Raw genomic sequence first — 24,886 nt, forward strand, 5'->3', positions numbered from 1 at the left:
GAGTATGGACTGTTCCAGTATAACGCACAACAAGGAATTCTGTAAATGGAACAGTTCTCTATGGGTTTTCTTAAGTCAGTTTCTTAATATATTCAATTTAATATAAACCTTAGTTACAAAGTTTAGTGACACATGTAGAAAGTTGATACCTAAGGTAGGAAGGCATACTGGTTATTGTTAGTTTGTTTCCTTGCACTTGCAAATTGATATACTTACAAAGTACCCCCTCCCTGTTTTTTTAATTTTACTAGTACAGTAACTGCAATTGTGGCTGTGTGTACTTTGAAGTTGAAGAAGGCAGCCGGTCATCAGCTTAAACATCATTATGGTTAATGCTGATTCCTAAAATGGTTTCTTGTGAAAAGGAGTATGCTATCTGATATGTCTCTAGGAATCTTGCTTTAATATAGATAAATAGAAAGTTTGGTAGGAAATAATTCTAGAGCATCTCACTGTACCAAATAATTTATGTGAAATATAAAATCCTTACAGTAACCTTATATGGAAGGTGCTAATTATTACCTATATACATGGAGAAATCGAGGCTTTTAACATTGAAGAAACTCACCCAAGGTCTCAAAAGCTAGTGTTAGAGCCAACAATCAAAACCAAGTACTGACTTTAAAACCTGTGTGGGCCTCCCTGATGATACAAAGGGTTAAGTTGCAACGCTATGAAGCTATCCCTAACCAGGGAACTACCCACATGGTGCAGCAGGCCTCTCCTGACTCACCCGCTGCTACCCTCAGCAGTGTATTTCAGTCTGCTTTTTCTGTTCCCCACTCTGTCTCTAGTGAATCCTCTCACTACTGCCCCCACATCTCTGTCCTGTGCCCCAGTCCTTGTATGCATAAATAAATAAATCTTTAAAAAAAAAACCAAACCTGTGTGCTTAACACTGTTTTAAATTGCCTTATCCAAAAGAAACTGAGAAGTGAGGGAGAAATAATAGGACATCTATGAGAAGAATAGGAATGATGGGTATTAAAAATGGATGTGGGATGCAGCATTGGGGCTTGAGGTTTAGTAATCAGTACACAGCTACTCTGTAAGCTATGAAAGAAGATGGAGAGAAAATGAAAGGGAAAGAATGGGAACTGAATTTATTAATCTTCTGTTTTGAGCCAGTATTATAACTATGTATTTCTACCTATGTTACCTATTGAGTCCTCACAGTTACACCATAATATTGATATTTTAGTCATAAATAAATATACATTCAAAAAGTTTACATGAATTCTCAAATGAAACCCATGTCTCTTGAGATAGAGATGTTCATGCTTTATACCACATCCAATGTATTATTTAAAAGGGAATTAATATCCTTTTTATATTATAAAAATATTTTATAATAAAATTTTTATTAAAAAATATTTTATAAAAAATTCAAACAATTCAAAGGTAGAAAAAATAGTTGAATCCCTCTGTACTTGTCATCCAGCTTTAACTCAGGTCTAGTTCTGTTTTATCTTTGACGTCCCCTGACCACCACAATCCTAAGGATTATTTTGAAATAAACCCCATATATTTCATTCACAAGTACTAAGTACTAAGTACAAGTACTAAGTATGTGTACCTACAAATGTAAGAACTTGTATTTTCTTCAGACCTAAAATAAATTTTTACAGTAATGTCTAATATAAATGTCTAATATCGTTAAATATCCAGTTAATGTTCAAAATTTCTTGATCCTTTAGGCTTTTTTCAGCATAGACTCCTTCTTTGTTTTATATAGTAGTGATCATACTCTATTCAATAATATATGCTGATTTTCCACATCTCTTTGAAATGCACATTTCCTTATATTTTATTTCAACTTTGTAAGTGGTTTTAGACTTGAATGTTTTTCTCTACCTTCTCTTAAGACCTTAGACTCCTATAGTCTTAGAAAGGAGAAAACACATGCACATTATAGCTTACATTTTTAAAAAATTACAGTTCCTAAAATAGAGCACACAAATGAAAGATTTATGGAATTTCTTTTAGAAACTTGAATTTTAGAAAAATCCAAGTGTTAAAAGTCAAGCAGCATTTCATATCTTTAAATAGCTTCTTTATTTCAATGGCTACATATTAAACACCAATTTTATGTGCCAGGCATTTTAGAAATTTAAGCTGAATATTAATAGTAATATTTATTGTTTGCTGGCATGATGCTAAACGCTTTTCGTGAGTTCATTTAATCCTTTTAACAGCACTGTGAGGTAGGTGTAATTATTATCCTCCCTTTGCATATGAGGAAACTGAACTTAAAAGTCAGTTTGTTCACAGTCATATTGCTAGGAAGTGACAGAATGGGATTGTAAGCCCAGCTGTCTGACTCTGGAGTCTGCTCTTAATAATCACAGTTCTCTATTACCTCTAATGTATGTTAATTTGCCTTAGGCAAATTACAACTTAGTTGGAAGAAGGGGGTTATGTAGGAAGAGGTAGAGACAGACACATAAACAGGGTGATTAGTGGTATAATAGAAGTGTGTATAAAACTCTTTGGGGGGGGTGGGGCAGAGAGGAGGTGACTTTGAAGTAGAACTTGAATAGAGAAAAGAAGCATACCAGATGAGGCTAGTTTTGGGGTCAGTGTGGTTACTGGCAGTTTCTCAGAAGAAATAATAGGGTAGTGCTTAATTTTGGTAAGTGTGGAGGAAATTAAGTGAATGAATTGTCTTTTTTGATATAATATCAACTGAATCATCTAAGTAAAATTGAAAATTTGATATTTAGGTCATAGTTTATACATACGAAAAGTTACAAGTATTTCCAAACACTTGTATTTTGCTTTCTTTCAAGCTTACAGGTAGTTCTGTACAGGTAGTATGCTATTCTTTGCATAATAATATGTAACATAAAAGGGTTAATTGAGGCTTTGTAAATTATATTTTTTCAAAAGCCTCAGGGGAACTCATTGAAAAGAATACTGAAATACCTCTGTACAACAATAAATGAAGAAACATTTTGAAAATCATCACTCCCACTTTATCTCGTTTAGTGTTATGTTCAGTTTAGGAGAAATTGGACCATACTTTGTTTGCTAGTTCTTAATGTGAGACAGGCAAGACTATCAGACTGATAGGCAAAAACCATGGCAGAACTCCCATTTGCCTGTTAATAGCTACTCTTCTGCTCTCTTTCTTAGGCAGGACAGAGTGTTGTTTGTATTCCTGAATCTGAAATAAGACTAGTCTCTCAGTATCTAACTTTGGTCTCTTTTTCCCAAGTAAGCATGTTTGTTGAAGAAGGAGATGGCATTTGAGCTGTTAAAGATAAGTTAATATTAAACATAGGATATGGAATGGAATTACAGTGAAGAGGACATGGCAGAAGAACAGAATCAGATCGTGGTATTGATAATTTTAAGGATACACTTAAGGAAGCTGGTTTGATAACACTTGAGCATAGAAAAGGAAAGGAAACCAGAATTTACATGCCTATTGCATGGCAAAAATTCTACTAAATTCTAAATCTAATTCTAAATCTTTGCAATAGTCCCTATAAGGTATCTTTTTCCTAAAGAAGTGATAAGATAGGGGCTTTGTTTTTGGTTAAAAGTATTCTTTTTAAAAAGAGGAAACAATTTCAAAAATCACATTCTGAGTAATCAAGGAAAACTTGAACCAGACCAATGATATAACACAGAACAGTAGAAGGGACATTTTGTTTTAGCAATATGATAAAGGCAGAATGCAGATGAAAGTGAGTGGTTGTGAGAAGGGAAAAGTAAAAGATAACTAACCGGTTTTCAAGTGTCTGAAATATATGGTGGCAGTAAGATGAAGCAGGGGAGGAGTAAGTTTTAAGAAATGCTGTTTAGGGCCTCCCTGGTGGCGCAAGGGGTTAAGACACAACCTATAAAGCTGTCCGCAGCCTCTGCAGCACAAGTTCGATCCGCTGGCCAGGGAGCAACCCACATGGCATAGCTGACCTCTCCTGACTCTAGCTGCTACCCTCAGCGGCGTATTTCAGTAGTTCTGCCTGTTCTGTTCCCCACTCTGTCTCTGGTGAATCCTCTCGCCCCCCCCCCACCCCCACACACCTCTGGCCTGTACCCCAGCTCTTGTATGCATAAATGAATCTTTAAAAAAATGATGTTTAATTCACTTAGGCATCAATATATAGAGCTTATAGAAGCAGTGGAGCAAGAGACTTTGCTAAGGAAAGTGTAGGAGAGGAAGGAAACAGGAAAAGAGAATCCAAATTGTTTTAATATACAGAACAAACTTTAATTCTTCATTGTGGAAAATGCCCCCAATTTCTGTAGCCAGGCAATCATTAATATGAGGTCACTATGATCATCTGTTCCCATATTCCAATTTCCTGATTATTTTGAAACAAATCTCTAGGAATTTGGACTATAATTTCTGTTTGTATGATTCTATTTTCTTTCATGTTCTTTTCATAGTACTTTCCCTCCTGGGCAGTCTCCTCCAACTTTCTGCCCAAATATTTCTAGAGATAAAAGACATGCAATGCGTTGAAACAACTGTGTGTGTATGTGGCAGGAGGTGTGGTCGCTGGGGAGGGAAAGAGAGATTTGACTAGTTCTAATTGTTAGAAAGTTTTCCCTTTTATTCAGCTGAAAACTCCCAGCAGATTTATTACTTGGGCACGGAAACAAGCCCATGCTGAAATCAAGAGTAGATTTAGACCTCAGAATATTTTTATATTGGGTTTATAGTAAACCCTTTTCTCTAAAGATCACAGTGTTTGCAAACAGTTTTACTGCTGCCATGTGATGGAGCTGTCACCAGCTGGCATTCAGGGTGTTTTAGAGCTGTCTTGAAGAAACATCTTAGAGAAAAACATATTTAAAAAGTTAAAAAAGATTCTCTCTGATCCACATATGAGAAGAAGGCTTGGCTTCTCTTGTAGGTGCAAAATTTAAATATACATTTTTAAAATGTTAGCAAAGTAATACACATTTTAAAATTAAACATGTTTTTCTTCTATGCTCTTATTAAAATATAACTCACCACTTAAAAAGTGTATTAATCAGAAAAATTCGTGAATTTTTATAAAGTGAACAGAACAGCATTCAGGAAAAGCAATAGAGTATCACCAGCAACCAAGAAGTCCCTCATGACTCTTAGTTACTATTCTTCCCTGCTGTGCCTAGGAGTAACTACTATCCTGACTTAATACTGCTTTTTGTTTTGATACCCCTTTAAAGTTTTATATAGATTGAACCATACTGTGTGTGCTAGTTTCTTTGGCTCAACAGCATGCTACTGAGATTAATCCATGTTATTGGGTATAGCTATAGTATGCCCTATGCCTTTCTAGATTTTCACTTCACTGACGTCATATAATTTGTGCCTTTGGGGGTTTAGGCTGCTTTTTTTTTTTTTTTTTTTTTGATATTTTTCTGCTCTTCTTGAAAGTATGTCACTTTTCTCTGAGGCTTAGTTTATTTTTCTTCATTCTTTTTCTTTTCTTTGACTTGCTTAGTTCTGTTGTTCTATGTCTAATTAACTGATTATTTTCTTCTGCCTGTTTATATCTACTGTTGAGAGCCCCTCTGGTGAATTTTTTATTTCACTACCTGTGTTTCACAATACCAGAATTCCCGTTTGGATCTTTTTTAAAGTAATTTTCTATTTGCTATAATATAGTTAGAATGCCTCCCTTTAGTCACGCTTTAAAAAAAAAAACAAAAAAAAAAACTTTGTGAACATATTTACAATGGTGTAAAAAAAAACAAAATTCAACTGAGTTAATTTTAAAGATCTTACTGACTTTATTTGGTGACTCATAAATTGGACAGCATCCCATCTAGCAAATAGAAGGAAACTCTGAGAGATTGTATAAAATGAAAGACTTAGAGGCAGAAGGAAGCTGGAACAAGGAAGTTAAACTACAAAAAGTGGATTGGTTATAGTAAGGTCACTTTCCTTGAGAAGTCAGGGGTCTATCAGGTAGATTGGTTCTGTGCTGATGAGGTAATTCATGGTGGCTTGGCTTAAGATCCTATTTCCAGGGCCTCCCTGGTGGCACAAGGGGTTAAGCACCACACTATGAAGCGATCACCAGCCTCTACAGCTTGAGTGCTATCCCTGCCTGGCCAGGGAGCTACCCACATGGCGCAGCAGACCTCTCCTGACTTGCCTGCCGCTCCCCTCAGCAGTGTGTTTCAGTCAGTTTGCCTGTTCTGTTCCCCACTCTGTCTCTGGTGAATCCTCTCACCCCCCTCATCTCTGGCCCATGCCCCAGCTCGTGTATGCATAAATAAAAATCTTTAAAAAAAAAAAATCTTATTTCCAGAAGGGATGGAAAAATAAGTCTTCATTTGTTCGAGTGGGTCTTAGCACAAGTCATTCTGTTTGGGGCCTGTTGTCTTGTTTTTAACAAAGGCTTTTTTGAAGTCTGTTTAATCCCTCTCCTGGTCACTCTCATTGGCAGTTTGTGTTGCCTGCTTTCTGAATTATACTTTACTTAGTTTTTTAGACCATTGTATTTTTAATTTTTTTTTTGTTTTATTTTGCCAAAACCCAGAACCAAAAAATGTTTTATTTCTTTTTTTCACCATAATTTTTTCTTGGAAATCAGATATTGCAAATAATACATAGTAGCAACTCTGGGTACTGGCCTCCTTCTCTTAAGACTTATTTGCCTGTTTTTTTAGTGAAGTATTTTAGTGAAGTCTACCCTACTATAGTGTTCAGTCTCTGACACTGGGTGTGTGTTTTCAGTAGTGCCCTCAAGCATAAATTGTTCTACAAACTAACCCAATCGAATTGTGGCTCCTTTGAAGGAATAGTTTCTGAGGTAAATGTTTGCTGTTTGTCCTGACCTCATAGTTCTCCCAGGTGTCATTCCTGGTTGTCTCCTGCAAACTAGGCAGCCTCAGTTTTAGGCTGTATCTTCATTGAATCTGGATCTCCCATTGTCTTCTATCTTTTGCCACAAGTTCCATTGTTCTTGATATTGCCACTAAATTTGAAGTTCTTCATATTTTCTTGTAAATGAAGCTAGTTCTTTTGGGAAGAGTTTCAGAGTTTGATCTGGCTTACTTACAGCCTTCCCTCAAATCAAAATCTCTCAGTCAGAACTCCAGAGCTAGGGTGGGCACAGTGGTTGACTTCTGTGAGGGTGACGTCTCCACTCTAGGAGGTGGGAGGTAGATGGAGTTCAGCTAGGAAGTGACCACAACCTTAGGTCCTCTTTGCTTGCCTCTTGCCATAGAACCACCACCTGTGAGAGAAGGGAAGAGCAGTTAGAACCCCAGTCTCTCAGTGCACCATACCCAAGGGAGAATCTCCACTCCATGAGCGAGGGCTGAGTTTCAAAGAAAGGAGCTCCTGTCCTTGGCCACACTTGCCTGGAACTAGCCTAAGGAGTAGGTACTGAGGGTTGAATGAGAAACACTGAAGTCCTGCTCCTCCAGGAAGAAAGAGGGTGAGGCATCCTATGTTTTTGGCAGCAGTCTGGAGCCCCGCTTAACTTGTGCGGGACAGTCTTTGTCCAAACACAGTGGACTTGTTACAGGGCAGGGAGAGGGGTACCCCAAGACCCCAAACCTGCCTGCTCTAAATAGGTTCTGCCATCTGCTGCATCAAGATAAAGTATTTAATACCTTTAATGGAAAGGAACTTTAATACAATTAGTGTGCAGTACAGAAAAGACAGAAAATATAATTTTTAAATCAGATACCCAAAGTTACCCATCCCCTTGTGGGCAAATGCCCAACCAAACAGGATTGGCCCAAATAGGCCTGAAAGCCTGCCTCAAGTCTAAAACACCTTTCAGCGGGGACCCATAGAAAAGGGTCAGAAGCAGTCAGGCAAGTCTGGGAGGAAAAGAGCAAAATCAAAACCAGTGTAAAAGCTGCCATTGGTAACCACCTCACGGGTCTCTCACCTACGTCTGTTTCAACCAGTCCAGGGCCAAGAAGCAAGCGCACCTTCTTCATGTGTCTCTTGGCTCCACATGGCTTCTCCAGGTCTCCTTGCTCTCCATCCTGCTTCCTTCCTTCTCCAGTGTCCTCTCCAGCTTCTCCTCCCTGCTCAGCTACACTCTCCCTTGGGTGGGGCAGGGAACCTGGAACCTCCCCTTTTCCTGGGGACCACCCTGTTACAGACGCTCATCTTTATTACCAGATTTTTATAGATTCTCTTGAAGTTTTTTAATTTGTTGTTTGCCCTTAGGACTATTTCAAGAGGCTTTAAGTGTTTTGTTTTGTTTTGCTAAAATCCCAGACCACAGTAATGTTTTGCTTTTTTCCACCAGTTTCACTGGGAACAGGTCAGTAGAGCTCCTGTTGCTATCATCTAGAAGTTGATCTTCCTGAGTTGGTTTTCTACTGAAGGAAGTACAAGTAATTTGTTTAAGAAGGCTAGTTTTCTGGGAACCTGATTGAGAAACAATGACATACAGTTGAAAGGTTAACAGGAGGTACTGCACGGCCTTCTCTGCAGTTTTGGTTACACAGTCAGCTGCTACAAACAAGATATTTTGGGAGAGAGAGAGACCCCATTTATATAACTTTTATATAGTATATTATTATAATTTTTCTATGTTATTATTGTTAATCTCTTACTGTGCTTCATTTATAAATTAAACCTTACCATTTTCTGCCATCTTGGACCCCATGGAGACCTGCAGGGAACAGGACTTCTCAAATATAGCTGGAAGGTTGTGGTCCAAGGCTATTTTTGCTGACTAAAAGCGGGCTTTCTGGAACCAGAGAGAGCATGTACCTCATCTTAAAATTGAAAGTGTTTATGCTCAAAATGAAACTGAATTCTGTCTATGAATGAGATGTGCTTACTTGTACAAAATAACACAGTGACTCCTGGTGGCAAATGAAATAAAATTCGAGTAAACTGGGGAAAGGTAATACGAGCTCGTGGAAACAGTGGTATGGTTCCCACCAAATTTTGAAGTAACCTTCCTGCTGAGGTCATAGGACACAATCCATGTGCTGCTATACCTCAAGGATTTAAACTTATTGAAAAGCCAATAAATAAAAGTAGATTTGTCCTCTTATATTTTGTTAGAAATAATTAAACCTTATTATAGGTATGTATGTACAGAAGAAACATAGTTTTGTATGTAGAGTTCAATACTATTTGTGGTTTCCCCAGTTCAGTAAGACTGTTGTAGGGCCTCCCCAGTGGTGCATTGGTTGAGCTCTGGGTTGCGAAGCTGCCCGCAGCCTCTGCAGCACCAGTTCAATCCCTGGTTGCTCCCCGGCCACCGGAGGAGGGTCCCACATGGCGCGCAGACCTCTCCTGCTGCCCGCTGCTCCCCTCAGCAGTGTACTTCGGTCCTTCTGCCTGCTCTGCTCCCCGCTCTGGCTCTGGTGAATTCTCTTAACCCTCCCGCGCTTCTGACTGTGCCCAGTGATTATATACATAAATAAATAAATCTTAAAAAAAAAAAAGACTGTTGTAAATGCTAATGAATTCTGAGGAAGGAGGATGAGGTAGGATGGAAAGTTAAAGGAAGGATGGAAGTAGCCTATTTCATTGTTTATATTCTGTCTGTATGGGCTTAAGACTTGAATGGAGGCTTGGCCTTAAAGGTTTTAAAAATCAGGTACCAAGTGTTCTTAGAGAAATGTGAATGTGTAGAGTATAGTGATTAGCTTGCTGAACAGTTGGCTTTATCTCCCTGTTTAGTGTTTTTTTTTTTAAAGTAAGTAGAGTACATTTTTCTGATTTTAATATATTTCTGCATATAAACCCCTTTAATACACCCCCCCGAAGCATTAATAAGTCCAGATTGACTTTACTACATATAACATTTGAAGTTATACTCCTGAGGTCTCTTTTTTTTTAATTGAATTTTAACCTTATATTTGACAAAAATAGTTGAGCAGCTGTGATTGAGCAAACTTGTATTGTCATATTCAGAGTTGCTAGTGTATATAGTAATATTTGTCATTTTTTACAGAGTAACAGGAGCCACAAGTACCAAGTGTTAAAAATAACTGAGCTATTGCATTATATTCACACCACAGATTCCAGTTTTTTCCTTTGAAAAGTTTGATGTGGGTCTGAGTTAAATGACTTTAAGTGCGCATTAAGAAACTAAAGGGAGTTTTGTCTTCCATCTAATTCAGAAGCAGGAGAAAATGAAATACAAGTCGTTTGCAATGAACACTGTCATTATAGCTACAAGTGCTTCCCATCAAAGGTTTTCTTTTAATCCTGTTCATTGGGAAACTGAAAAACTGTATAATCACTTCTCTCCCATTCCCATCACTATCTTTTAGTACAAACTGTTGTGAACTGTTAATATTTTCTTAATCTTTCTTTGTTTCTTAGTGCCGAGTTCTGATAAATCAGCTCAGTACATACTTGAGTCCTGACAGTGTGTGTCAGGAGTACAGACAACTGTGAGGCCCAGTCACACTTGAGATTTCAGGGCATAAATATACAACAGTCAAAGTGCAATATAAGAAGAATGAAAGCTGAGCAAGTGGTCTGTTATGATCTAAGACCTAAAAGCCAGTTTTGGAAAGTGAGTAGGATTTGGATAAGCTTTGAGAGGTAGAGAGGTGTAGGGAAGACCTCTACATTGTACACAAAGCCTGAAAGCTAGAATATGCATTGTAACTGGATACATGAAGGTGTTTATACGTCCTAGATTGGAAGTTTCTAGCAAGAGAAGTACCATTGATTAATTGTGGTGAACCTTGAATGTGAAACTAAGAACTTTTAACTGTCTTTTTTTGTAGTTAGTGGGAAACCATTAAAGCTTTTTGAGCAGACAAATGTCATCTCTAGTGACAGTGTTGTAGGGTGAATTGAAAATTTTTATAGACACTCAAGCCCAATTTTTTTTAAAGATTTATTTATTTGTTTATTTATTTATACAAGTACTGGGGACAGTCAGAAGTGCAGGAGGGTGAGAGAATTCACCAGAGCCAGAGCGGGGAACAGAACAGGCAGAGTGGCTAAATACATTGCTGAGGGGAGCAGCAGGCGTGGCAAGAGAGGTTTGTCATGCATGTGGGACCCTTGCTGGCAGCCGGGGATCCGAACCTGCACTGCAAAGGCTCCGGGCAGCTTCACAGACCAGAGCTCAACTGCTGCGCCACCAGGAGAGGCCCATCAAGCCCAATTTTCTCTCTTTTTCTTTGTCCTTTGTTTAATGGAGGAGTATGAATTCTGTTTCAAATTAAAGCTTTTTGAAGCCCACAGGTTATAACTCAACACAAGCTTCTCCATAAAAAGCAGGATGTTAAGGATGAGCACATAAAGGACTGAATAATTCATTAACTGAAGGGTTAGGTAGTTTGGCTTTGATGGGGTAATTTAGCTTGAATGTTGGTTTTGCCAATCACTGTAAACATTGAACAAACTTTTTAACATTTCTAAGCCTCATTCTTCATCTGGAGAAAAGAACTAGTAATATACCCCCTCTCAGGATTGTGAGCATAAGATAAAGGCTATAAAGCTCTTAGCATCCTACCTGGCAAATAATAGAAGGTTCTGAGGGACATCTTTGCTACCATTAACTGTTGTTGTTACTGTTGCTTTAATATTATTGTTGTCATTGTCTGTACTGATCTCTATCAATTATATGTCTATATGGAACAGTGTAGTCTGAATTTTGATCTTGGTCCAGAAAAAGTCTCTCAATTGCCCCACCCAAGCTTCAGGACATACTAGTGGCCTCTGGATTTTCCTTCTCTTTTAAGTGCCCTGCCATGTCAATAAGGTTGAGTGCCGTGAGAAGCACCATGTGTTGCCAATTATGAGGGAGCCTATCAGGTTTAGTTTTGTAGGCACATGCAGTATTAGGTGGTGGTTTTGTTTTATGCTTTCCTACAAGTAAATTTTGTTATTATGCTTTTTTTTTAATATTTATTTATTTATACATGCACTGGGTACAGTCAGAAGCGCGGGAGGGTGAGGGAATTCACCAGAGCCAGAGCAGGGATCAGAACAGGCAGAAGGACTGAAGTACACTGCTGAGGGGAGCAGCGGGCGGCAGGAGAGGTCTGTGGGACCCTCCTCCGGTGGCCGGGGAGCAGCCGGGGATTGAACCGGCGCCGCAGAGGCTGAGGGCAGCCTTGCAACCCAGCACTCAACTGCTGCGCCACCGGGGAGGCCCCTAAATTTTGTTATTATGCTTTAAACTGTGTTTTTATTCAGAAATTTAGACATATCTTTACTTTCGTAGGTTTAAGCCATTTTTTCCATTCCAAACCTTGCAAGGATTTGAAGATGATGATGAAGAGCATATCCATATACAGCAATGGGCACTTACTGAAGGCCGCCTTAAAATCACATTGCTAGAATGTAGCAGGTATGTAACTTCTTTGTTAATATCATTACTGCATTATGGGAACAATGTACAGTGCTGATGTACTGTATTTATTCTCCCTTTATGTTTATGTTGTATTATCTGTAAGTTCTTTAATCATAAATTTCATTAAATAGTTCTTTCCAGCTTGCAAAAAATATAAACCATACTTTAGAAAGCATTTGAATGGGCTTGCGGGAGTGGACGGTGGAATCATTTATTCTGCAGTAACTCTCAAACTTTTTAGATGTACCATCCTCTGTGGGCATATTTCTAAATTACTATAGTATAATAGTAATTTATGAGAAAGATTTGTGATTGGGGATACTCTGGCAAGCTGCAAAACTAGGTTTGGAAACCCATGTGGATTCTTAGATTTTTTTCCCTGACATATACCAGGAAAGTCCTACTTCTTTGTTCTAGTGTTACTGGTGGAATTATGGATTGATTTTATGTCAGTTGCTCCTGGTGATTTAACCGCTAGCTATTGGTGTCACCTTTGCGCACCATTATCTTGCTTTATCTGAGATACTACTCACTTAAAGTCTTGCTGTCCGCCTTGATTCAAAGACTGCATGAAAGCATTGAGTAGTTAGGTATTACTTAGGTCATGTTGAATTGAGATAAATGATATAAAGAAAAGTGTTAAAATTTGTGGAGTATTTATATCCTACATTATTTTAATGAGTAAATACATAATGAATTTCTGAAAGAATATGCAGGAGACCCATTCAAATTCTTACGGGGTAAAGGGAGGAGGAGAAAAGTGGGTTAGTGATTCTTTTTACGCAAACTTTTTTTATTGTTTGATTTTTGTGATGTATCACCTGGTTGAAATAAAGACCAGAACTTCTAGAGAGTGCATAATTGAGGTAAAGAGAAAAGCATGGAAAGTACTTCTTTTTTGTTAGTCTTAAATTAATCTGGTAGACTTGGGTTATATTCCCAACACCTATCACCAGGTGACAGCCTAACCTTGGGAACAAGTACACTATCTAAAAGAGTTTTCCGGTTGCTATCTTTAAAAACCAGAATTTGGAAGATTACTTAGTATATGTAACTTAGCATAGTAGCTGTGTTGTTATTCATATAGTTTAAGGACAGCTTAAAGTTGTTTATAGATAAAACAAAGTACTATTATCAATTCATCCTGCTTTTTGTCTTCATATCAAACTCAAAACATTCTTTTCATATTCTTATTAAAATCTTACATTATTGTCTTTCTTGTAAACTTTTTCTCTTAATATGAAAATAGAACTCTCAGCTCAGATAGATTACATGTTTTTTAAGATTCAGACTAAAGAGGACATATTGCTGTAATCCATTGACCATTCTCCTGCTTCTGAATATAAATACATCTTGTGGTTTATTGAAATCTGTAATGGAGAAAGAAAGTGACACCGTAGAAAATGGAAGGCAGGGAGGGTGCAGAAGGAAGGACCAAGAAAAAAGATGATCATTTCAGTTTTGGAAACAACGTAAAGACTTAGGGTTTTTGTTTATTTTTTCCACTGTGACTACTTTACTTAGGTTTGAAAGACATAGAAATTATAGAATGATCAAAATTTTTAAGAAAGTTTAAATCAAAAAGAAAAAAAAGGAAGTTTAAATCAATTAAATGAAACCATTTCTATAACACCATTTGTGTGTAGATAGAATTGTTTTGAATTAGTATACTCTTGGGAGTTGAAGTTACTTGAGCTTTTAGCATTTAGGCACTTTGCACTCTTTATTTCTAGCTCTCAGAACATCTTTATGAGATTTAGTATTCTTTACAATCATTTTATAGATGAAGACTTGAGATCTGTAAGTTACTTGCCCAGGACTCTGTAGTTGGAATTTGATTCTAGGTTATTCGTTCTTTATTATCTTCATATTCTTTCTTTATTTTTAACTTATGGAAGAAAAACATGCTTCTAAAATTTTTCTTTTTATGTTAGAAATACACATATTTTGGGAATGTCTTGTCTATTTGAGGGCAGGTCTTTATTTTTTTAAATAAGTTTTCCAGTCTATAAATTAGGGTAGTAATATTACCTGTTTTAGAGTTATGGTGAAAATTGAGTGAGATAATAAATGTAAAAAGTCTTAAAACTGTCTGACAGTAAATATTAACTGCTGTCACTACTGTTGTTACCACCAGTTCCACCCTCAGTAGGGGAGGCATTTTTATCTTAAGTGTTATGGTGACTATAGAAGTGTGAAGTCTGCCCTCTAGAAACTTAAAATGTAGTTGAAGCTAACAAACTTGCAAATGCAGCACACATAAACAAGTGAACTATGCAGACTGTCTCACTTGAATTGAGAATTGGATATAAATGATATAGAAATTTAGTGCAAGGAAAAATTATTTTGTAGATGAGGCTGGTACGGAACACTTCATGAATAAGAGTTGTATCTTCCAAGACAGTGGTAGCTTTTAGGTAATTGGCAAAAGAGTCAATGCATTAAAAGTGAGAATTTGTTAAGTATTTTTAGGACGTGTCTAGAGTATAATGTTTGATGTAAAAAATCAGTGCCAACTTTTCTAACAAAAGAAGTCAAGATTGTTATCCTTTAATCAGAAGGAAGTTATAAAGGTTTCTGAAGGTAATTTTAAGAAACATTTGTATTCAGAAGATTGTTATTTATTTGATAGATTGCAGAGAGAGAGAGAGAGAGATTGAAGCCCCAGAGAAATTAAGAGGTGGTGTAGGTAAGTGCTTGAAAGACATGACTTAGTAGGTACAGCAAGGAAGGAATTATAAAACAGGGTTTCTTGAGGAACTGAGTATGTGCAAGTGGAGAAAGACTGAGGTTTTTGACTAGGAGGAGAATTATGGCACCAGTGACTTTGATCTGGGCAAGTATTGATTATTTTCTAAATATTGGAAGATACAAAGAGCAGAACACAGCTCTGCCTCTCAGGACTCTTGGGGGAAATGGAGGTGTAGGTGTGTTTGTTTCAGAGGCAGGTTAATTTGATTGTATATGTATTTAGTAGTTGAGTATGGTTACGATTTCCCTATAGAAGTCTTCTGCAAACTTGGGGTTTTAGAAATGAAGCAGGAGTTAGATGAGGACTAAAGGTTAGGTTTAGAGATCTTTGTTCTGTACCAGAGAATTGAGTCCAGGGTGCATATGGTTTCTGAGGGGAGGCGTGCAGAGAGGACGTCATCGTGCGTGGGAGGTCAGCCAAGTGTGATACTTCTCCCAATCAGTGAGCTGATAATTGACTCCCTTCATGTGTGACACTCTCCTTTCAAATTATGTATAAAATTTTTAAATTTTAAAATTTTTTTTTTTGTTTTTCACTTTTGATTATAAAAATGACTTTCTTACACAAGACAGAATGGGAATTACTTTCTTTCCTCAGTGGTTTGATCTTGAGTCATACAAATTCTACTCTTTTCTTAGTTTCTTGATAGGTAGTATTGGTGCTTAATGTTTAACATGAGGTCTCAGTATACCTTTGCTTTTAAAATTAAACAGGTTGAACTTGGAAAGGACTCTCAGAGCTAACAGCTCTTTCAGAACCGGTCTAAAGGCAGTTTGCTTTGTCTTTGTTGTTTAGCAGAATGGCATTCTCCTCCCCTCCTAGGAGATAATAATAGTAAAGTTTGTTTGTACTCATTTCTTAATATTCAATATATATTGTTTATTTTGCTCAAAATATTTTTCAGCCAGTGATTGGTTATCGCCTATTTCTGGTGATTATATAATTTTAGTGAAAAGCCTCTGTTATCTCCAGATTAAACTGTAAATGCATGAGGCATAGAATGAAAATTGATTTTAAATAGTCTGCTCTAAAAACTAAAGCAAATGCCTTCTAAATTTACTTTCTAAATAATGTTTCCAGTGGAACTTCTTTCCAGCATTTCTCTGAAAATTTACATATTTTTTCTAAGTCTCAAGAGATATCATTCATAAAATCAGGAAAATGGGAATGTTATCATTCTTCTAGGAGAATTAAAGCTTGAACAATCATTGTAGAATTCACTACTGATTGAAGGAATTCACTGCTTAAAAGTCAAAAGCAGGCACAAGAAATACTAAGCAATCTCGTAACTTGTCCTGATTGCTGCTAATGATGAATCATTCTTGACAGCAAAATAAATATTGATAATTTTATGCACTTAGTAAACTTTATAAAAATCCTAAGAAATACTTTTTTTCCCCCAAGAAATAACCAGTTTTTAAAACAAAATAAATCCTTAAATTGGCATTCATGATACAAGCTTCTCTATAGTATTGTAAACTGTTCTAGGAGATTCTGGCATTACCTTGTTAGAGTTATTTTGTTTGCTGACTTTTTCCAGGATATGAATATTCACCATAGGCTACAGTTGTATATAAGCACTTAACTGAAGAAATGTAAGGAGAAGATAGATGTGAATATTGTATAATGCTGTCACATAGAATCAGAAATTGATCTAAAGTCAATTTATAAGAGCATTTCAGGGCACGTATTCAGACAAAATATTTTCATCATTAAAAAAAGAAGTAAGCTTATCTAACACAACATATGCCTTAACTTTCAACTTGAAGGTGTTTTTGAAAGCACTTAGACAAGTCAGTATCACTGCAAAATGAAAAGGTTTTCTACAGTTGAAGCGTTTGTCACAGAACAAAGATCAGGACTGTCCGATAGGACAATTAATGCTTTAAAATGCCGTTAAGATTGATAACTATTAAATGTTATTTGTGGTATTCCAATATTTTAAATGATTTTTATTTGGATTAATTTTCTTTTAAGGTACCATCTTTTAATATTTTCTGTTATCAAAATGTCAGCATCGTAAAAATCATTTTTTCATTTTATTAAAATATATAATCTTGTTCAATTATATTGATTCATAGAAATGAAAAACCAAGTACTTGTATCTTTTCATAAAAACCTTTTAAACTTTCAGTGTAACCATAACAATATACTATTATGTTCACTCATTATTCCTTTTTTTCTTTGAACAGTTTTATTGAGATATAATTCACATACCATAACATTCATACATTAGAAGTGTACAACTTAATGAGTTTTGGTATATTCACAGGGTTATATAAGTATCATGACAATCTAATTGTAGCACACTTTTGTTCCTTTCAATAAAATTCCGTTCCTATTAGCAGGCAATTCCTATTCTCTTTAGTCCTCCTCCCAAAGCTCTGAGTAATCACTAATCTACTTTTTGTCTCTATAATCTGCATTTTGTCTCTGTTCCAAAGATCTCACATAAATGGAGCCATGCAATATGCCCCTTCTTTCATGGAGTATGTTTTCAAAGTTCATATTGTAGCATGTATCATTACTTCATTTCTCTTATAGCTGACTGATATTCCATTGTATATATATGTACATATATATACATATATACATATGTGTGTATGTATGTATACTGTATTTTATTAAACTATTCATTGATTGATAAATGTTTGAGTTTTTCCACTGTTTTAATTATTAATTATTATGAGTAATGCTGCTGTGGAGATTCATGTCAAGTTTTTGTGTGAATGTATACTTTTCATTTCTCTGATTATTCCTAGGAATGAATTGTAGGATCATAGTTAACTAATTATATATCAACTTTTTAAGGAGTTTGTGGACTTCTAGTGAGTCCGAACCTGGGACACGACGGGGAGGGAAATCAGACATGGGGGACTGTCATGTCCAGCATGCAGTAAATCTTTATTATTTTAGTGCTCATTATCTACTATTTTAATTGCAGCAGGTGTAACATCAAAGCATACCATATAATGATAACATGTATGAGTGATTAGTCTATTTTCTTACTATTATCTATTTACTTCAGACAGTAGGGTACCAGGTGGTTAGTTCTCACACACATAATCTTATCGCCTCCTAGCCAGAGCCTGGGAAGTTTGCTCATTATTTTGTTGTTCTCAAACTGTGGAGATGTACGCAGTTCACTTCCAGGCTCTCAACACCAAGTCCTGTCACCCAGAGGTTTTCCTCCGAGACGCATGTGTTTTCACATGCCTTAAGGACTCAGGTCAAGGCCCTTCTGCTCACTGCGCAGGGTCTCTCCATTTTGTTATTCTCATACTGTGGAGATGTAGAAGCCCGACTCCACGCAGGTCACTTTCCAGGCTCTCAACACCAAGTCCTGTCACTCAGAGGTTTTCCTCCAAGACACATGTGTTTTCACATGCCTTAGGGACTCGGGTCAAGGCCCTTCTGCTCACTACGTGGGGTGGCCGCCTCCAACAGGAATTAAACTGTTTTTCAGTGTTTGCACCATTTTACATTCCCCCCTGCAGTGTATGAGGATTCCAGTTTCTTGTGGTACTCACCAATAACTTGTCTCTTACTGTAGTCATCCTTGTGGGGTTGAAGTAGTATTGCATTGTGGTTTTTATTTGCATTTCCCTGATGGCTAATGATGTTGATCAAATTATCATGTGCTTATTGGCTATTTGGATATACTCTGTGGAAAATGCTTATATCGTTTTTCAATTTTCTTAAAAAAAAAAATCATTTATTTATTTATTTATTTACTTACTTGCTTACTTATTTATTTATTTATTTATACAAGCACTGGGTACAGTCAGAAGCACAGGAGAGTGAGAAAATTCACCAGAGCCAGAGCAGGGAGCAGATCAGGCAGAAGGACCGAAGTACACTGCTGAGGGGAGCAGCGGGCAGCTGTAGAGGTCTGCACGCCATGTGGGACACTTGCCTGGCAGCCGGGGATTAAACCGGCGCTGCAGAGGCTGCGGGCAGCTTCGCAACCCAGCGCTCAACCGCTGCGCCACTGGGGAGGCCCTCGTTTTTCCATTTTAAAGTTGTGTTATATAATACATAACTTGAAAATATTTTCTCCCAGTCTGTGAATTTTCTTTTTATTTGTTTGATGATGTCTTTTGAAACCTCCTAATTTTATCTGTTTTTTTTTTTGATACTAAAACTTTTGGTGATGTGTCTTAAGAAACCATTGCCTAATTCAGGGTCACAAAGATTTGCTTTTATGTTTTCTCTCTGACATTTAGGTTTATAACATTTTGAGTTAATTTTTGGTACATTTTTTAAAATGTAAAAAATATGTGTTATGAAAAATATAGGCTAAGTTATGATTTGGGGGTAAAATTCCAAAAATGGTATTTTTTCATTTCTGAATCCTGAGGATTTGGGAGCACTTGTGGTACCCAGGCCTTTTCTGTATAAGTAGTTTGCTCTTTTGAACAGATGGTGGCAGCAAAGCTTTGATGAATTATTCTTGTTGAAATTAGTATTTCATTATATTAAAATTATTGATATTATTAATAATGAATCTTATTAATGTTTCTACCTGCCATCTTTTTGGCAGTAGTAGCTTTTTAAGCCCTAGTTTAAATTTTTAAGATTAAAAATTATTTACATTGAATTTTTTTTGTTTCTATTCATAGGTTTTTCCATTTATGACTAGTTTGTGAGGAATGAACGTAATTTGCTTGAGGTTTCCAATCTTAGAATTTGATTTTCTCATATTACTATAATATATTTTACCCACTTTTCTTCCATTATCTTATTCCTACCCCTGTCCACCTCTTGTAGAGAGAAAGTAATAACATACTAGCCAAAATGTTGATTAATGCTCAAGTTTTTGTCAAGCTATTTCTGAAATACTTGAAGACTTACGTTCTGATTTAGAAGACATATAATACACAAGTTGGACATGTGGGTAACATTTTTTCCCTTTTAGTAATGAAATCATCTCAAGATTGCACCAGAGATTTTCTTTCCAGATCTGAATATTAAACACTAAAATTAGGGGATATGATTATTTTTTGACAGGTGTTTTCAAGATATTAGAAAAAGCAAACATTTTTGAGCACTTACTGTTTGCTAGGCTTTATGTGTGCTAAATAAATACCTTGCATGCATTGCTTCTTTTACTAACAACAGGTCTTAGAGATAAGTACTACTTTTGCTTTGAATTTTTCAGAGAAGATGAGTTTAGAAAAGTTAAATAATTTCCCTTAAAATTACTTTAGTAGGGGTGTGTGTGTGTGTGTGTGTGTGTGTTTGTTTATAAAGTAACTATACTGTTTTTACAGAAATGGTACCATGCTCGCTTGCTCTCTCTCTCTCTCCTCTCTCTTTCTTTCTCTCTCTCTCTCTCTCTCTCTATATATATATATATATCACTCTGCAACTTATTTGTTAAATTTAATAATCTAATGTGAAGATCCATAGCTCTTGCTGCTTGCATGTAGCTGTCTGGTCAATTTGTTTATCTCATATATGCATACTTTCTGTTTGATTTAGATAATTTCTATTTGATTTTGCTGATAAAGGAAAGCTTTTCCTGGAATTTCACCTAATTTTAGCTTTACTTCATTTCTCCACTAGAGGGAGCCCCAAGTGTTTGATTGCATTTTTTTGTTACCTGAACAATAATAGTAATGGAGCAATTTATTATTCTTGAAACAATGATGAAAAATTTAAATATATACAACCAGTATAATAGTCTATTTGTTTAATTTTTATACTGCAGGTTACTCATTTTTGGGTCCTATGACAGAGAAGCAAATGTTCATTGCACACTTGAATTGAGCCGTGGTGTTTGGGAAGAAAAACAAAGGAGTTCTATTAAGACGGTAAAGTGAATATACATCGTTTCACATTTGAATAAATTTTTTTATTCTGTAAGCATGTTTTTATTAATAGCTCTTTATTCTCTTACTTGTCTTATAGTACAACATCAGTAAATATGAGTCACATGAAACTACAGTATTGAGATCATTGGCTTTCATAAAAAAGCTAACCTGATTAATTTTCTACCCAGAACTTTAAAATTGTTTCACAGTTATAAAATTAGAAGGAAATAGTTCTAAATACCTTAGAAATATGTAAATTCAGTGCATTCATTCATTCAACAGGTATTTTAAGGAGCACTGACTTTGTGCTAGACACTGTTTTAGATGTTGGAGAAACAGTTCAGGAAAAGACAGGACCTGTTTTTGTGCTGCTAACATGATTAGAAGCTTGGTGTGAGGGTTGTAATCAAGAGGGGAGAAGTGAATTACACTTTAGGATAGAGGTAGAACTTAGCAATAAATGAGTAAACCAAGGAAGTAAACAGTAATTTTCAAAGATTAACAAGTACTGTGAGGAAAATAGCTATAACAAAGAAGTTAGGAGTTAGGACAAAGGACACTGTAGATCTGGTCACAATAGGGAAAGCCTCTGAAGAGATGCCACTGGAGCAGATTTGCCAGAGAAAATACAAGATACCCAGTAAATTTGAATTTCAAATAAACTTGAAAAAAAAATTTTTTTTTAAAGATTTATTTATTTATGCAAGCACTGGGTACAGTCAGAAGCACCGGAGGGTGAGAGAATTCATCAGAGCCAGAGCAGGGAGCAGAGCAGGCAGAAGGACCGAAGTACACTGCTGAGGGGAGCAGCGGGCAGCAGGAGAGGTCTGCGGGCCATGTGGGACCCTCCTCCGGTGCCCGGGAACAGTGGGGGATCAAACCAGCGCTGCAGAGGCTGCGGGCAGCTTCGCAACCCAGCGCTCAACCACTGCGCCACAGGGGCGGTCCGGAAAAAAAATTTTTTTAACATAAGTATATCCCCCATTTTTATTTGCTGAATCTGACAACTTTACATGGGAAGTGAGGCCCACATCATAAAGAGGAGAGAGGCCTGTGTGTAAGTGAGAGTGAGTGGAAGGCGGTTCAGGCAAAGGGACCAACAAATGTCTAAAGATATGTTAGTTTGAGGAACAGAGATAAGGCTGGTATAGCTGGAAAATGATAAATGAGGCTGATTCATGATTGATCTAGTAGGGCATGATGAGGTGTTAGAATTTTATTATTTGTAGTGAGAGAGTTTTAAGATGAGAAGTGACATGATCTTATATACATTTTGTGAAAAATGTTGTGCTGTGTAAAGGATTGTAGAAAGAAAGGAGTAAATGTAAAGAGGCATCAGGTAGACATTTTGAGGAGCCATTGTTTATATTAAGTAGGTGGAAGCCAAAGAAGTAGAAGGCAGAGGATTAATTTGGTTGTAAACTTTAGGTATTTGCTTTTAGAATTCTGTTGCTGTTGTGATATCTGTTAAAACAGGCTATCACCTAAATTGCAAGACTGAAAAATAAAATGTAAAGGCCTTTAACATACTCTTAAGTACTATAATTAAAATAAAAAACAGTGCTTTGCATTATTAACATGTTTTATTTGGACTTGTTGGGTTATTTAGATTCTTAAATGAATAAAAATTTTCTCTGGTTATTCTTTTCAAAGTTGAGTTGGTATTTTCTGAATACTCTGCATAGCAGCTTTTATAGCAGTTATATAATGCTTCTTGGAATTTACCTAAATCTAATAGTCTGTTATTGATTTATACCATAAGATAAAATCTTATTTAGTACATTGTTAGGTTTTGCATAAATTATAGTTGCATTCTTTAAAGATGTATCTAATAACAAGTATTTAATATTTTCTATCACACTTAACTCTTCATGGCCAATCCTGTGATAATTGTAGCCAACAGAGGAACCATCTCTTACTATGTCTTCATTATACTGATGAGTAGGTACTTTTGAACTGTACTGGCTACCTGTTTTATAGTGGTAATAATGTTCTTGATTTTTCTCTAATAGTATGTAATTAATTGTTCATAGCATTTTTAAAAAAGTCAAAATTCCCATTTTCTTAAATAGGTCATTAAACATCACCATGCTTTTGAAGAACATGACTTATACTGGCTTTGTGATATTTTAATGGGAATTCCTAACTTTTCAGTTGTTTCCACCTTTTTTTATGTAGCTACTGTTGTGAACATCCTTAACATAAACATTGAACAATGTGAAATTCTTTGGGGGTAAGTTTGTTCAGGACAGGATAGTAGGGACAAGTAAAGGTGGGAAAAGAGGATCGACTGACCCACAGAGTGTGCATTTAAGAAATGGTTGGGAGCTGTTGGAGATTTTGAGCATGAGAATGACATGGTCAAAATGTGATTTTTCAGAAAACCTGCCCTTTCTTTGGTGGTTGTTCATGTCTCACCTTTGTTTTAATTTTCATCTCAAGCAATTTGAAGCAACTCCTCCAAGGAATAAAATCAGCAGCTTTACAGTTTTATCTGAAATACATAAATACATGAAAAGGCATTATTTTTTTGTCCAGATATGAAATGATCATAACTTGACTTTGCTGTTGGCATTTTCAGTTTCCTAATTATATTTGCAAAGAGATGAGACTAGACAGCTTTAATATTTTGTAGCAAAGGTTACTGCGACTTTAATCTTGAATCATTATTTCAGATCTTAGTATATGTCATGGATAGTTTTGGGAAAATAATTTTAGGTTACTAATTATATCATGTTGAAAGTGTCAGCAGCAATAAATGTCTACAGGTGTTAAATTGCATATGTCTGAATTTTATAACTGGGGAGGGCAATTGAAGTTTTGTTCAACACTACAAAACTTTGCAGAACAAGTATCCTAAAGTATAATGATTTTAGAAACTGTCTTTAAATATAGTCTTCAGGATTAAATCAATTTTTTAAATGTTGAAATATATTCATTGGCGTAAACCACTAATGTCAGTGAATATGCAAAATGAAAGAAACTTAATTCCTTCCATATTAATTATGCCTTCAAGTTTTTGAAACATGTACTTTACCATGCTGTTAATAGGGAGACATCATTAATAGATGGGACAACTTTAGATTTGTAATACCTACACAGATTCGAGGGAGTAGTTACAATGCAGTAACTGCAAATGTTAGCAAAATCCAATGAAAAATGGCTTAGCAGGCCAAGTCTTTTCACATTGATGAGCCCTGGGTTAGTAAGGCAGCTCAAAAATATTGCATTTGTGGAGCCTGCCTCTTACTGGCTTCCTCCTCTGTCAAGCTTAGCATTGAGTTTCTGTCCTCCTGGTTGTCAGATGTCTGATATGCCCCTTGGTATTCACCATTCAAGAAAAAGATGAGGTCTAAGGCATTTCACAGGTGAAGCACACCTGAGCCAGGTTTTATCCTTTTGAAATGCTTTTCTGGAAACTCCTCTCAAAGATTCCTTTCTGTCTCACGGAGTAGAACTGGGTCATATGGTCTTCTCTAGCAATAAGAAAGTATGGAGTCATTTCAGTTTTTCGACCTTTATAAAAGAAAGTAAGGGGAAAGGGTGTTATGATTACCTTTTGTGGCCAATCCATTGTCTTTTTTTTTTTTTTAACATTTATTTATTTATTTATACAAGCACTGGGTACAGTCAGAAGTGCAGGAGGGTGAGAGAATTCACCAGAGCCAGAGCGGGGAACAGAGCAGGCAGACTGATGAAGTACACTGTTGAGGGGAGCAGCGGGCAGCAGGAGAGGTCTGCGCGCCATGTGGGACCCTCACCCGGTGGCCGGGGATCGAACCAGCGCTGCAGAGGCTGCAGCAGCTTTGCAACCCAGCGCTCAACTGCTGCACCACCGGGGAGGCCCCCAATCCATTGTCTTACCACAAGAAAAAATTCAAATCTATTTGATGAGTTTTTATTTTTAAGGTAATTTTTCTTAGAATCAACTCCAATATTAGGGAAAAGTTAAAAAGAGTAATTTAACAAGTATCCTGTGTAAAACCTACTTTCTATCTTATTAGACATCTATTTAGGGAAAAAAGAAGGCATTGTGAAAACAGACTAAGGAACTTCTGAAT

At 36.4% G+C, this 24,886-nt stretch overlaps 1 protein-coding gene across 1 annotated transcript in view; it reads left to right on the forward strand.

Moving 5' to 3' along the window:
- PDZD8 (PDZ domain containing 8) overlaps positions 1 to 24,886 on the forward strand; it is a gene marked incomplete at both ends in the record, with an annotated part of 61,386 nt that overhangs the window by 11,711 nt on the left and 24,789 nt on the right. Inside the window, 2 exons of the mRNA XM_084244634.1 lie at positions 12,129 to 12,254; positions 20,723 to 20,825. Coding sequence (XP_084100760.1) covers positions 12,129 to 12,254; positions 20,723 to 20,825 — 229 coding nt within the window. The remainder of the gene's footprint in view (positions 1 to 12,128; positions 12,255 to 20,722; positions 20,826 to 24,886) is intronic.

The sequence above is a fragment of the Talpa europaea genome (assembly GCF_964194135.1).
Source record: "Talpa europaea genome assembly, chromosome: 10".
Taxonomy (NCBI): Eukaryota; Metazoa; Chordata; class Mammalia; order Eulipotyphla; family Talpidae; genus Talpa; species Talpa europaea.